At 46.4% G+C, this 15,645-nt stretch overlaps 1 protein-coding gene across 6 annotated transcripts in view; it reads left to right on the forward strand.

Annotated features, from left to right (window-relative positions):
* The first annotated feature begins 280 nt into the window (after positions 1–280).
* The window catches only part of LOC139573537 (protein spire homolog 1-like), a 61,955-nt gene continuing 46,590 nt past the window's right edge, over positions 281–15,645 (forward strand). For 2 of the 6 annotated variants that reach the window (XM_071397100.1, XM_071397101.1), the window contains exons 1-2: positions 281–833; positions 7,899–7,927. In XM_071397100.1, coding sequence (XP_071253201.1) covers positions 479–833; positions 7,899–7,927 — 384 coding nt within the window. In that variant the 5' untranslated portion in view covers positions 281–478. The remainder of the gene's footprint in view (positions 834–7,898; positions 7,928–15,645) is intronic. The other 4 variants (XM_071397098.1, XM_071397097.1, XM_071397096.1 and 1 more) reach the window with 3 other exon arrangements.

Below are 15,645 nucleotides of genomic sequence, written 5' to 3' on the forward strand. Positions count from 1 at the left end.
CTGCCTTCAAACATTAATATGAGGAATTCAATATGAATATAAATGTGCTCCCAAATCCATCATTGAGAAATAGTATTTGTTTGAGAGCATAACATAATTGTCAGAGTAGCCTACACGTTGCCTAGATGTAGTCACATACACCGTACTCTATCAAATTGGACAGCAGATGGCACAAAATAACAGGGAAAGTGGGAAATAACATCCTTTAGCTGCGCATGTCAACTATTTATGTATTCCTCTGAAGTCGACCGAAACCTGACAGGCATTTAGACCATGCAAACAATGCGTCATATGACTGGTACCCATACGAAAACACTGCAAGGCGGGGGAAATAATAATCATTGTCCGTGGTGGTGCTGCTGTTGCAAGGGAACCGCATCTTTTCCGATGTCTTCAGGCTGCCCGGATCGTTTGTTTATCTGCGGCTCCCCGTTTATTAGTGTCATCACCGGCCCTTCTCGGTCGATAGAATGAAAGGATGGCCAAGCGGCGAGATTCGGACGAGGAGAGCGGAGAGCTGATCGGCCCTGCTGCGGTCCAGCGAGATGAGACGCCGTATCCCGGGATGGCAAAAATGGACGGAATGGAGGAAAGAGGGGGAAGTGAACTGTCTTTAGAGGAGATTTTAATGCTCTACAGCCAACCGATAAACGAAGAGCAGGCTTGGGCAGTGTGTTACCAATGCTGCATAAACCTGGCTCAGGGACATAGGAGGAATTCTGGCCCAGCTGCCGGTGCATCAGTGGTGGATACTCCGAAAAGGATTGAGGGACCTCGGGATGTGAGGATTCAGAAAGACGGAGATGTCAAATTTCAATATGAAGGCTGTGATGGTAGGTACAATAATTATGTAATGATGATGTTTTGCAATGCGTTCATGATTTTTTCTGTCTTTTTTTCATTTCTCCAACACATTGGTAATATTACCAGTTCCTAGAATGAGAAAATCTGTAATAATGTTTTATTTATGTAGAAATTAGGTCAACAAGGCAGCTGGACACCGACTGATAGATTCATATGCCATGCTTTCCAATTGTTGGCTATTGCATTTAGTCAGCTGGCTCAGCTGTTGTTGTTTTCCCCTGTCACACATCACATGTTCATGTTCATCATTCACACTCTATAAAATAGCCTACTGAGAAAATGAAAAAACAACATATTTCCATGGCACAATGTGTTGCTGCCCAGAGTGACATACAGGGCATTCGGGAAAGTAGTCAGTCCCCTTAACTTTTTCCACATTTCGTTATGTTACAGCCTTATTCTAAACTTAATTAAATAAAAACATGTTTTCATCAAGACACACAATACCCCATAATGACAAAGTGAAAACAGGTTTTTAGACATTTCTGCAAATGTATTACAAATAAAAAAACAGATACCTTATTTACATAAGTATTCAGACCCTTTGCTATGAGACTCGAAATTGAGCTCAGGTGCATCCTGTTTACATTGATCATCCTTGAGATGTTTCTACATCTTGATTGGAGTCCACCTGTGGTAAATTCAATTGATTGGACATGATTTGGAAAGGCAAACACCTGTCTATATAAGGTCCCACAGTTGACAATGCATGTCAGAGCAAAAAACAGGCCATGAGGTTGAAGGAATTGTCTCTAGAGCTTTGAGACAGGATTGTGTCGAGGCACAGGTCTGGGGAAGGGTACCAAACTAATTTCTGTAGCATTGAAGGTCCCCAAGAACACAGTGGCCTCCATCACTCTTAAATGGAAGAAGTTTGGAACCACCATGACTCTTCTAGAGCTGGCTGCTCAGCCAAACTAAGCAATCGGGGAGGTGACCAAGAACCCGATGGTCACTCAGACAGGGCTCCAGAGTTCCTCTGTGGAGATGGGAGAAACTCCCAGAAGGACAACCATCTCTGCAGCACTCCACCAATCAGGCCTTTATGGTAGAGTGGCCAGATGGAAGCCACTCCTCAGTAAAAGGCACATTACAGCCCACTTGGAGTTTGCCAAAAGGCACCTAAAGGACTCTCAGACCATAAGAAACAAGATTGTCTGGTCAGATAAAACCAAGATTGAACTCTTTGGCCTGAATGCCAAGTGTCACATCTGGAGGAAACCTGGCACCATCCCTATGGTGAAGCATGGTGGTGGCAGCATCATGCTGTGGGGATGTTTTTCAGCGGCAGGGACTGGGAGACTAGTCAGGATCGAGAGAAAGATGAACGGAACAAAGTACAGAGAGATCCTTGATGAAAACCTACTCCAGAGCGCTCAGGACCTCAGACTGGGGTGAAGGTTGACCTTCCAACAGGACAATGACCCTAAGCACACAGCCAAGACAACGCAGGAGTGGCTTTGGGACAAATCTCTGAATGTCCTTGAGTGGCCCAGCCAGAGCCCGGACTTGAACCCAATCAAACATCTCTGGAGAGACCTGAGCTGTACAGTGAGACTCTTTTATTTATTTTTTATTTAACCTTTATTTAACTAGGCAAGTCAGTTAAGAACAAATTCTTATTTACAAATATGGGTTGCCCCGGCCAAACCTGTGCGCCGCCCTATGGGACTCCCAATCACAACCAGATGTGATACAGCCTGGATTCGAACCAGGGACTGTAGTGACACCTCTTGTACTGAGATGCAGTGCCTTAGACTGCTGCACCACTCGGGAGCAGCTCTCCATCCAACCTGACAGAGCTTGAGAGGATCTGCAGAGACGACTCAGTAGGTTTTTGTATACGTTTGCAAAAATGTCAAAAAAACAGTTTTTGCTTTGTCATTATGGGGTATTGTGTGTGGAGTGATAAGGGGGGAAAACAATTTAATCAATTTTAGAATAAGGCTGTAACGTAACAAAATGTGGTAAAAGTCAAGGGGTCTGAATACTTTCCTGAAGGGGTCTGAATCCACTGTACAATGGGTGGGGGGGTGGAGTATGCTACCTTGACTGATAAGATGTGGCCCCTTATCAACCTTCTTTTTTGTTATTTTGGACTTTTTTTATGGAGTGCTTTCATTGCCACAAAGACCCTCAACCAATGGTATGACTGCATGATGGCCACAAGCCACATCATCATCACTGTAGTCATCGATAGCCTTAACAGCTAGGGCCTAGCTAAACTGTTGACATTGTCTTGTGTCACACCTGATATGACACAGCAAGTGATGTGTGTAGTCTGGGTGTGCCTTTGAAACTGCTTGGCTACCCATACTCCTTGCTCCGGCCAAACCCTAGCCTCTGTCAGGTTTTCGGGAAATGGAAAGAGAGCCTGTGACGTTAACAAGGCAACGCCAACTTAACTCCTCCTCCACATGTACTGGATTGGTTGAACAGTGCAGAATATAACCTCCCCGACATTTTTTTTTTTCTTCTCGTCTAGTCCAGTATGTAAGGGATCTAGTTTCAGACGTTAATTTTACGCCTGCTACGTTAGGTAATGCGAATGCGAACACATTCGGGGCCGTCTGATTGGTCCAGAAACCAATGGATTGGGCCAAAGCCAGAACAAACATGGGTAAAGCGGTGGCTTGAAAATGTGTCATTGGCTTTCATACTCTGATAGGGCAGTGGGTAGTTTAGCGGTTAAGATCATTGGGCCAGTAACTGAAAGGTTACTGGTTCGAGCTGACTACCTGAAAAATATGTCGACCTGCCCTTGAGCAAGGCACGTAACCCTAATTGCTCCTGTAAATCGCTCTGGATAAGAGCGTCTGCTAAATGACTAAAATGTAATTGGTTAAAGATGATCCAATCGCTAATGACTTTTTTTTGTACAACGCCCCTCGTCAGCACAAACTATTTCAACGATGACAGTCTCAGACTAAAGTATGTAGCGAACAACAGAGCAGTGAAATAATTTACTGTGAGTCATCAGGCTACCTGTGAAAGTGACTATGAATTACTAGTAATGTGTCTTGTCTTGCTTGTGGAGAGTTCCTGTCGGTCTTCCTCCTTGTTAGTATCCTGTAATCAGATTCCCAGATACAGACTCAATTTCACCCGGAATATGTCTTTATTTATTTACCCATGGTGTCACAGGGAAGCTGTACCCTAGCTCTTCCTCAGTTACACACCTTGAGTCAATGTGTGCTGAGTCAATTTGATGGCTTATTTGCTTTGGACTCAATGTACTCCATACTTAATCAGCTTTTTTACATTTACATTTGAGTCATTTAGCAGACACTCTTATCCAGAGTGATTTACAGTAGTTTGTGCGTACAGTTTCGTACTTTTTCGTACTGGTCCCCAGTACGTGCTGGCGTTGCAAGCACCATCCTCTGCCAGCTGAGACACACATGACGTTTTTGGCATTTATGAACGGACTGTGCATAGTAAGGGTGGAATTTGTGGTGTACTGTATTTTATTTTTACGTGCCTTGCAGTGTATTAGTAACTCAGTAATAGTTATTGGGGATGGGAGGTTTTGCATGGTTTGCTACTGGTCTGAGGATGGCTACTCTACAGGCAATGCTGTTATTAAATGTGGTATCATCATGTGTGTTATTACACTTTATTAATCTGTGATTATTACATGAATATGACTAAAGCTAATCATCTGAGTTAATGTAGATAGACTAACTTTATTCTTACGACGCCTTTCTTTCTCTGGTGCCTTAAATTCATAATATCTTAAAACACTGATTTGTCACATCATATCCATATTTGATGGATTCTCAGAAGGACCGACCACTCTGATGTCTGGTTAACTGGGCTACAGAGCAAGGGGTCTCCCCCAAGGCATATCAGCCATCCCAGCTGTGTTCAGAGAGACAGACAGACATACAGAAAGAAAAACTGAGAGAGAGCATTCTTCCAACCAATTTGTCACAGAACCACCAACCATGTCACTATTCCAACTGACCAACTAGATGTGCCACAAAATGTAGCTACTCTTTTACTAAATTTCCCCAGTTTCCTGATCTTACCCAGATTGATACCATTTGTCATAATGTCTACTGTGTCCTCGCAGTTGTTTAGATTGTCACGCTGTAGCTCTGTGATGGATAATGCATTGCATGAGAGAGAGGTGGATAGAGAGAGAGGGGGATAGAGAGAGAGGGGGATAGAGAGAGGGGGATAGAGAGAGAGAGAGGGGGATAGAGAGAGGGGGAGAGAGAGAGAGAGCGAGCGAGCACAGGTCGTGGAAAAGGAAAGTGATTTCCTTTTCTCTGTATGTCTGAGGCCTTGTATTGAGCAGGATTTGTCCGTTGTCTGTTTCCTGCATAGCAGTAACAAAAGCAAGTTGTTTTGTCTTACTTTGAGTGTCAAAATAAGCCTGGTTTCTCTCGGTTTCTTCCTAGGTTCCTGCCTTTCTAGGGAGTTTTTCCTAGCCACTGTGCTTCTTTCTACATCGGCATTGCTTGTTGTTTGGGGTTTTAGGCTGGGTATCTGTATAGCACTTTGTGACAACTGCTGATATAAAACAGGCTTTCTAAAATAAATTGGATTTGAAAATAAGGACCATTGGACATTGGTTGTGAGTAGGTCTGTTGGTCTGTTGATGTCCTGTAATATTAGGCTTCCATCGTGTTTTTTCTCATCAATGAATGGGGCAGTCACAAGCAAATGATTTGAACATGTTGTTTTGCAGGATGTTGCATTACAATAGAGCTTGTCATTGTGTATGTGGAGAGGGTCAAAAAATAATCTGCTTGGTCACGTTATTGAAGTTAATGGACATTTCATGACGATGACGTGGTGGCTTGGAGGAACATTTAGGCCTAACCAAGAAGTTTCTTGAATAAAGTCTATTGATGAATTTTAGCTGTGTGTATGCAGGCAGAGGCAGTGACAGAGGCTGACTGGCAGAGGCAGTGACAGAGGCTGACTGGCAGAGGCAGTGACAGAGGCTGACTGGCAGAGGCAGTGACAGAGGCTGACTGGCAGAGGCTGACTGGCAGAGGCAGTGACAGAGGCTGACTGGCAGAGGTAGAGGTAGAGTTAGTGACAGAGACTGACTGGCAGAGGCAGTGAGAGAGACTGACTGGGAGAGGTAGAGGCAGTGACAGAGACTGACTTGTAGAGGTAGAAGCAGAGGCAATGAGAGAGACAGACTGGCAGTGACAGAGACTGACTGGCAGAGGTAGGGGGAGAGGCTGACTGGCAGAGGCAGTGACAGAGGCTGACTGGCAGAGGCAGTGACAGACGTTGACTGGCAGAGGCTGACTGGCAGAGGAAGTGACAGAGGCTGACTGGTAGAGGCCGAGGCAGTGACAGAGGCTGACTGGCAGAGGCAGTGACAGAGACTGACTGGTAGAGGGAGAGGCAGAGACTGACTGGTAGAGGGAGAGGCAGTGACAGAGGCTGACAGGCATATGCAGTGACAGAGGCTGACAGGCATATGCAGTGACAGAGGCTGACTGGTAGAGGCAGTGACAGAGGCTGACTGGTAGAGGCAGTGACAGAGGCTGACTGGCAGAGGTAGAGTTAGTGACAGAGACTGACTGGCAGAGGCAGTGAGAGAGACTGACTGGCAGAGGTAGAAGCAGAGACAATGAGAGAGACAGACTGGCAGAGGTAGGGGGAGAGGCAGTGACAGAGGCTGACTGGCAGATGCAGTGACAGAGGCTGACTGGCAGATGCAGTGACAGAGGCTGACTGGCAGATGCAGTGACAGAGGCTGACTGGCAGAGGCAGTGACAGAGGCTGACTGGCAGTGACAGAGACTGACTGGCAGTGACAGAGTCTGACTGGCAGTGCCAGAGTCTGACTGGCAGTGACAGAGACGGACTGGCAGAGGTAGAAGCAGAGGTAGTGAGAGAGACTGACTGGCAGAGGTAGAGGCAGTGAGAGAGACTGACTGGCAGAGGTAGAAGCAGTGAGAGAGACTGACTGGAAGAGGTAGAGGCAGATGCAGAGACAGGGTGTCATCAGTAGTCACATGCCACCAACCAAGTGGTGAGAATGAACTGCTGCTTTCATTGACTGTGACCCAGTTAATGATGTTGTCTTCACGACACATTCCTCAATCTTCTTCCTTCTTCTTCTTCTTCTTCTCTTTCCATGGACCCTGTTTTTCCTGGTCAGGTTTACGGTCATATAAATAATCCTGGCCCTATTACAGCATATAGGCAAGGTTAGACCCATGGTAGTCTGTGTTATAATGCACTTGTATTGTACTTGACCTATTTTGCTCAAGATGGTGGTTCCGCCTCACTTGATTAAACAGCTTTCGTTTTCTGACGGTCTGATAATAATAACCTTGTTTGACTGAGCAGATTATCTTCATGGCTGATGGCCACTTAGTGACCCCATCATGGAGTCACCGGAGCCTTTGTTGTTCGTCGACCTTCTGACTCGGGCTGGTCGGCGTTTGAGTTCCCAGTGAGTTGCCGTGGCAACAGCGGTCAGCTGCCCAGGGGTGGTTCATGTGCGAGACCTAAATGCATACAGTATCTCATGACATATTAGGCCCAGATGAAATCAATAAAACAGGTAAAGGGGGAAAACACACTGCAGGTTCAGTAAGAATGTTCAGGCTGTATCTGAGGTGTTATCCTGTTAACCATGTTAAAACTGACGCCTCACATGCTGTTTCCTCTGCAGACAGTGTCATATTGGATTATCGACACATAAATACATCTGTCCTTCAGTTACAGTATACGGAAACAATCTGAGTGAACCAGCGGCATGATTTTCACATTTTAATTGACCTGCAATTGATTGAATTGTCGCCTCTGTTTTAGTTACAGTAAAGGTTTAGCATAAAATAATACATGCCTCTATTTTGTCATGAAAGGGTGTGTTGGTTGGGCCAGTTGTTAACATCTTATTGTAGCTCTGAGAGTTCATCATGTTTGCATAAGCCCTTCTCAGTCACAAATAGTTTCACATCCAGTTCATAACCAAGCCAATGTATTTTAAGATGCTTTGCTTTAGTCATAAAGACATTAGTCATAAAATCACAACTTTTCTCTTTGTCTTCACAGGTAAATCCATCCCAGCCACATCAACAGAGGTGAGTGGCATGTTTCTGACTTCCTTGTTTCTGGGAAGATATCTGTAATAATACGAATGAGAGATGTTGAGCAGGAGGACCGACAGTGTTCCAATGGAATTATACCTGGCGAAACCGGGCCGGCAACAGTCACAGTGGTGGATGGATAATATCTGTACATAGGGCGTGTTAATCCTGCTCGATGACATGCCTGACACTCAACCTGCTGCCAGGGGCATTGTGGTGGTGGTTTCACTAGTACTTTACCATGCTGTCTGTGCAGTGCACACCTCATTCACAGCATCTAGCTCAGAGGTTAGACTAGAGAGAATGGATATGACCACACCTACACTATGTGTAACATGGGACTGTCATTGACAGTGAGGCAATTTCAAATACAGAAGCAAACATTCACTAAAACAAGAACATCTGAAAAAATATATATCATAACACCTAGAACAAAGTCCTAACAGGAGTGATGATGGAGTCTATTTGGAGATCAGTGATAGATAGACCTTCACTACAGACTCTCGAGGCTCTCAGCTGGTCTGACTGACTGGGCTGGCGAAATGAATGTCACCATGCAAGCTCTCCTCTTTGATGTTGGCTCTGGGTGACATCTCTCTCTCTCTCTCTCTCTCTCTCTGAGAATGTGCAGTGAAACTGCGTCAACAAAATCCCTGCCAAGCTGCTTTATGGCAGAAATGGGTTCTTCTAGTGCAGTCAGTCAGTGTCTGATGTGATGTGTGAGAGCCTGGCTGAGGAAAAGAAAATACTGGAAAGTCTATCCTCATTCCAACACCCTCTTCTGACTGTCACCACATCACTGCAGATCCAGCAGTCTTATTGCATTACAGCTAGTGTGTGTGTGTGTGTGTGTGTGTGTGTGTGTGTGTGTGTGTGTGTGTGTGTGTGTGTGTGTGTGTGTGTGTGTGTGTGTGTGTGTGTGTGTGTGTGTGTGTGTGTGTGTGTGTGTGTGTGTGTGTGTGTGTGTGTGTGTGTGTGTGTGTGTGTGTGTGGACAATTTAGTTCAGAAACATTGGTCGTGATTGGATCACACCACTTCCCCAACACTGTCACTGACGTGATTCAATCTTTACTATGTTGCTGCCTGACACTGAACTATATGAAACCTGTGTTGTTGTGACACAATGTACTACATGAAGACAGACAGACCGAGACAGCTGAGCCACTTTTCCTTGGTCCAGACACTGAGAGTGCAATGGAGGTACAGTAGAACCACATAAATGTAGCAGATGATAACTAGGTATCCCACAGTGCAGTGACGTCACCCTCCATGAGAACTAAAATAATGTTGCTCACAGGCCAACTCAAATCAGGATTTTGGCTAGCTAGCAGATAGCACGTTGCTTTGTGTGTAGATTAGTGTTAGTCATGAGTTCGCTTCCCTGGTATTCAGTACAGGGGTAGAACATTGTGACTCTTGAAGAATGCTAGTCTTCTTGGTAACACTACTGTTGACGCCTCCAGCGTTGGTAAACTTTTCTGGTCTCGTGATCTTGCTACTCTTACTGCTGGGTTATGTTTCATACTTACATTATCTCCCAGGCAGGCTGGTCCTCCTCTCTGTTATAGTTCAACTGTTCAGGGAGGGGGATTTTTAAGAGTAAGCCTTTGAATTTGGAGGAGGACGATTATGGCAGTTAACATAGTAATGACTACCGTAGTCAGACAGCATGGTGTTTAATGTAAACGAGAACTCTATTGGAAATAGTCTGAATGGACTGATTAACTACACGATCAAAGGAAAAACTGTCTTCTCTGATCAGCTGCTGAATAGTATAATTTAATATTTTGTCCGAAAAATTATGAATATTCCCATTCATTCCATCTTGAAAATAGTTTGATGGGTTTAGTTTAATGTGTGTTAAAGTGGGTGTGTGGTTTCACGCCGGGGGATCAGGGGGTGTGTCGGCTGAACCCTCAGGCGGAGCTGAACGTCAGTCATATGATTCAGAGGTCATGAGGTTGAGCACAACGTCTCTCCTCTTGCCTTTTCTCAAATCAAAATCAAATCAAATGTATTTATATAGCCCTTCTTACATCAGCTGATATCTCAAAGTGCTGTACAGAAACCCAGTCTAAAACCCCAAACAGCAAGCAATGCAGGTGTAGAAGCACGGTGGCAAGGAAAAACTTGTCCAAAACCTAGTAAGAAACCTAGAGAGGAACCAGGCTATGAGGGGTGGCCAGTCCTCTTCTGGCTGTGCTGGGTGGAGATTATAACAGAACATGGCCAAGATGTTCAAAATGTTCATAAATGACCAGCATGGTCAAATAATAGTAATCACAGTGAACAGGTCAGGGTTCCATAGCCACAGGCAGAACAGTTGAAACTGGAGCAGCAGCACGGCCAGGTGGACTGGGGACAACAAGGAGTCATCATGCCAGGTAGTCTTGAGGCATGGTCCTAGGGCTCAGGTCCTCCGAGAGAGAGAAAGAAAGAAAGAGAGAATTAGAGAGAGCATACTTAAATTCACACAGGACACCAGATAAGACAGGAGAAATACTCCAGATATAACAGACTGACCCTAGCCCCCCGACACATAAAATACTGCAGCATAAATGCTGGAGGCTGAGACAGGAGGGGTCAGGAGACACTGTGGCCCCATCCGATGATACCCCCGGACAGGGCCAAACAGGCAGGATATAACCCCACCCACTTTGCCAAAGCACAAGCCCCCACACCACTAGAGGGATTCTTCAACCACCAACTTACCATCCTGAGACAAGGCCGAGTATAGCCCACAAAGATCTCCGCCACGGCACAACCCAAGGGGGGGCGCCAACCTAGACAGGAAGACCACATCAGTGACTCAACCCACTCAAGTCACGCACCCCTCCTAGGGACGGCATGGAAGAGCACCAGTAAGCCAGTGACTCAGCCCCTGTAATAGGGTTAGAGGCAGAGAATCCCAGTGGAGAGAGGGGAACCGGCCAGGCAGAGACCGCAAGGGCGGTTCATTGCTCCAGTGCCTTTCCGTTCACCTTCACACTCCTGGGCCAGACTACACTCAATCATAGGACCTACTGAAGAGATGAGTCTTCGTGTAGGTATGTACGGCAGGACCAAATCGGAAAGATAGGTAGGAGCAAGCCCATGTAATGCTTTGTAGGTTAGCAGTAAAACCTTGAAATCAGCCCTTGCTTTAACAGGAAGCCAGTGTAGGGAGGCTAGCACTGGAGTAATATGATCACATTTTTGGGTTCTAGTCAGGATTCTAGCAGCCGTATTTTTTATTTTATTTATTTTTTATTTCACCTTTATTTAACCAGGTAGGCTAGTTGAGAACAAGTTCTCATTTGCAACTGCGACCTGGCCAAGATAAAGCATAGCAGTGTGAACAGACAACACAGAGTTACACATGGAGTAAACAATAAACAAGTCAATAACATGGTAGAAAAGAAAAAAAAGAGAATCTATATACAATGTGTGCAAAAGGCATGAGGTAGGCAATAAATCGAATAATTACAATTTAGCAGATTAACACTGGAGTGATAAATCATCAGATGATCATGTGCAAGAAGAGATACTGGTGTGCAAAAGAGCAGAAAAGTAAATAAATAAAGGCAGTATGGGGGGTGAGGTAGGTAAATTGGGTGGGTAGTTTACAGATGGACTATGTACAGCTGCAGCGATCGGTTAGCTGCTCGGATAGCAGATTTTTAAAGTTGTTGAGGGAGATAAAAGTCTCCAACTTCAGAGATTTTTGCAATTCGTTCCAGTCGCAGGCAGCAGAGAACTGGAAGGAAAGGCGTCCAAATGAGGTTTTGGCTTTAGGGATGATCAGTGAGATACACCTGCTGGAGCGCGTGCTGCGGGTGGGTGTAGCCATCGTGACCAGTGAACTGAGATAAGGCGGCACTTTACCTAGCATAGCCTTGTAGATGACCTGGAGCCAGTGGGTCTGACGACGAACATGTAGCGAGGGCCAGCCGACTAGGGCATACAGGTCGCAGTGGTGGGTCGTATAAGGTGCTTTAGTAACAAAACGAATGGCACTGTGATAAACTGCATCCAGTTTGCTGAGTAGAGTATTGGAAGCTATTTTGTAGATGACATCGCCGAAGTCGAGGATCGGTAGGATAGTCAGTTTTACTAGGGTAAGTTTGGCGGCGTGAGTGAAGGAGGCTTTGTTGCGGAATAGAAAGCCGATTCTTGATTTGATTTTGGATTGGAGATGTTTGATATGAGTCTGGAAGGAGAGTTTGCCGTCTAGCCAGACACCTAGGTACTTATAGATGTCCACATATTCTAGGTCGGAACCGTCCAGGGTGGTGATGCTAGTCGGGCGTGCGGGTGCAGGCAGCGAACGGTTGAAAAGCATGCATTTGGTTTTACTAGCGTTTAAGAGCAGTTGGAGGCCACGGAAGGAGTGTTGTATGGCATTGAAGCTCGTTTGGAGGTTAGATAGCACAGTGTCCAAGGAAGGGCCGGAAGTATATAGAATGGTGTCGTCTGCGTAGAGGTGGATCAGGGAATCGCCCGCAGCAAGAGCAACATCATTGATGTATACAGAGAAAAGAGTCGGCCCGAGAATTGAACCCTGTGGTACCCCCATAGAGACTGCCAGAGGACCGGACAACATGCCCTCCGATTTGACACACTGAACTCTGTCTGCAAAGTAGTTGGTGAACCAGGCAAGGCAGTCATTAGAAAAACCGAGGCTACTGAGTCTGCCGATAAGAATATGGTGATTGACAGAGTCGAAAGCCTTGGCCAGGTCGATGAAGACGGCTGCACAGTAATGTCTTTTATCGATGGCGGTTATGATATCGTTTAGTACCTTGAGCGTGGCTGAGGTGCACCCGTGACCGGCTCGGAAACCGGATTGCACAGCGGAGAAGGTACGGTGGGATTCGAGATGGTCAGTGATCTGTTTGTTGACTTGGCTTTCGAAGACCTTAGATAGGCAGGGCAGGATGGATATAGGTCTGTAACAGTTTGGGTCCAGGGTGTCTCCCCCTTTGAAGAGGGGGATGACCGCGGCAGCTTTCCAATCCTTGGGGATCTCAGATGATACGAAGGAGAGGTTGAACAGGCTGGTAATAGGGGGTGCGACAATGGCGGCGGACAGTTTCAGAAATAGGGGGTCCAGATTGTCAAGCCCAGCTGATTTGTATGGGTCCAGGTTTTCCAGCTCTTTCAGAACATCTGCTATCTGGATTTGGGTAAAGGAGAAGCTGGGGAGGCTTGGGCGAGTAGCAGCGGGGGGGGCGGGGCTGTTGGCCAAGGTTGGAGTCGCCAGGAGGAAGGCATGGCCAGCCATTGAGAAATGCTTGTTGAAGTCTTCGATTATCACGGATTTATCGGTGGTGACCGTGTTACCTAGCCTCAGTGCAGTGGGCAGCTGGGAGGAGGTGCTCTTGTTCTCCATGGACTTTACAGTATCCCAGAACTTTTTGGAGTTAGAGCTACAGGATGCAAATTTCTGCTTGAAAAAGCTGGCCTTTGCTTTCCTGACTGACTGCGTGTATTGGTTCCTGACTTCCCTGAACAGTTGCATATCGCGGGGGCTCTTCGATGCTATTGCAGTTCGCCACAGGATGTTTTTGTGCTGGTCGAGGGCAGTCAGGTCTGGAGTGAACCAAGGGCTATATCTGTTCTTGGTTCTGCATTTTTTGAACGGAGCATGCTTGTCTAATATGGTGAGGAAGTAACTTTTAAAGAATGACCAGGCATCCTCAACTGACGGGATGAGGTCAATATCCTTCCAGGGTACCCGGGCCAGGTCGATTAGAAAGGCCTGCTCGCAGAAGTGTTTTAGGGAGCGTTTGACAGTGATGAGGGGTGGTCGTTTGACCGCGGACCCGTGGCGGATACAGGCAATGAGGCAGTGATCCCTGAGATCTTGATTGAAGACAGCAGAGGTGTATTTGGAGGGCAGGTTGGTCAGGATAATGTCTATTAGGGTGCCCATGTTTACGGATTTAGGGTTGTACCTGGTGGGTTCCTTGATGATTTGTGTGAGATTGAGGGCATCAAGCTTGGATTGTAGGACTGCCGGGGTGTTAAGCATATCCCAGTTTAGGTCACCTAACAGAACAAACTCTGAAGCTAGATGGGGAGCGATCAATTCACAGATGGTGTCCAGGGCACAGCTGGGAGCTGAGGGGGGTCGGTAGCAGGCGGCAACAGTGAGAGACTTATTTCTGGAGAGATTAATTTTTAAAATTAGAAGTTCGAACTGTTTGGGCATAGACCTGGAAAGTATGACAGAACTTTGCAGGCTATCTCTGCAGTAGATTGCAACTCCTCCCCCTTTGGCAGTTCTATCTTGACGGAAAGTGTTATAGTTGGGTATAGAAATCCCAGAATTTTTGGTGGCCTTCCTAAGCCAGGATTCGGACACGGCAAGGACATCAGGGTTGGCAGAGTGTGCTAAAGCGGTGAGTAAGGCAAACTTAGGGAGGAGGCTTCTGATGTTGACATGCATGAGGCCAAGGCTTTTTCGATCACAGAAGTCAACAAATGAGGGTGACTGGGGACATGCAGGGCCTGGGTTTACCTCCACATCACCCGAGGAACAGAGGAGTAGTAGGATGAGGGTGCGGCTAAAGGCTATCAAAACTGGTCGCCTAGAGCGTTGGGGACAAAGAATAAAAGGAGCAGATTTATGGGCGTGGTAGAATAGATTCTGGGCATAATGTGCAGACAGGGGTATGGTGGGGCGCGGGTACAGCGGAGGCAAGCCCAGGCACTGGGTGATGATGAGAGAGGTTGTATCTCTGGACATGCTGGTCTCAATGGGTGAGGTCACCGCATGTGTGGGGGGTGGGACAAAGGATGTATCAGAGGTACGGAGAGTGGAACTACGGGGTCCATTGCAAACCAAAACAATGATAATGATAACTAGCCTGAACAACAGTATGCAATGCATATTGATATTTGAGAGAGACATACAGTAAGGCATAAAGTGATTGCAGGTCTTGATTGGGAGAGCTAGCTAAAACAACAGGTAAGATAACAGCAGCAATAACAGGGTGCTAGTCTAACACAGCAACAACAGGTAAAAATGGCGACGACTAGGCAGAGAGGGTCGGATTAACTACACACAGATCCTGAGTTAAAGCACAGAGCCGACAGATAAAACACAAATAAACAGAATGGAGTACCGTGAATTAATGGACAGTCAAGCATGCATCAGCTATGTAGCCAAGTGATCATAGTGTCCAGGGGGCAGCCGTAGATGGAGCAGGGAGGCCTCCACTAAGCTAGCACGCGGCGTTTAAAGTTAGTAGCCCGGGGGGAGGTCTGCTCAGACGGAGGGGGTCTGCTCAGACGTGGTCGTGTCGACAGAGAATCCAAGCCGGATGGCGGTGGCGAAAGAGAGGTTGTGAATTGTAGAATTGTGTTTGCTAACTGGTGCTAGCTTTGTGGCAGTGGCGCTAGCTGCGCTAGCGTTGTTGTCGAGAATCCGGCGTTGTTGTCGAGAGACAGTCCGATGCTGGTAAATTGGTGAGTAATATCCAGGCTAATAACAGGGCTGGTGTCTGTGCAGAAGGTAAAAGCTACTAGCAGCGGCAAAAAAAAATGGCTAAATTAGCTTGTAGCTGATTTAGACCAGTTGTGATGGATTGGCAGGGCTCTGTGTCGGCAAAAAAAGGTCCAGTCCAATTGGCAAAAAGAGGTATTGTAGCCCAAGAATTCGCTGGTAGACCTCTTCGGCTAGCCGGCAGATGGGCCTAGCTCGAGGCTAGCTCAAGGCTAACTGGTG

The sequence above is a fragment of the Salvelinus alpinus genome, chromosome 4 (assembly GCF_045679555.1).
Source record: "Salvelinus alpinus chromosome 4, SLU_Salpinus.1, whole genome shotgun sequence".
NCBI classification, from domain to species: Eukaryota; Metazoa; Chordata; class Actinopteri; order Salmoniformes; family Salmonidae; genus Salvelinus; species Salvelinus alpinus.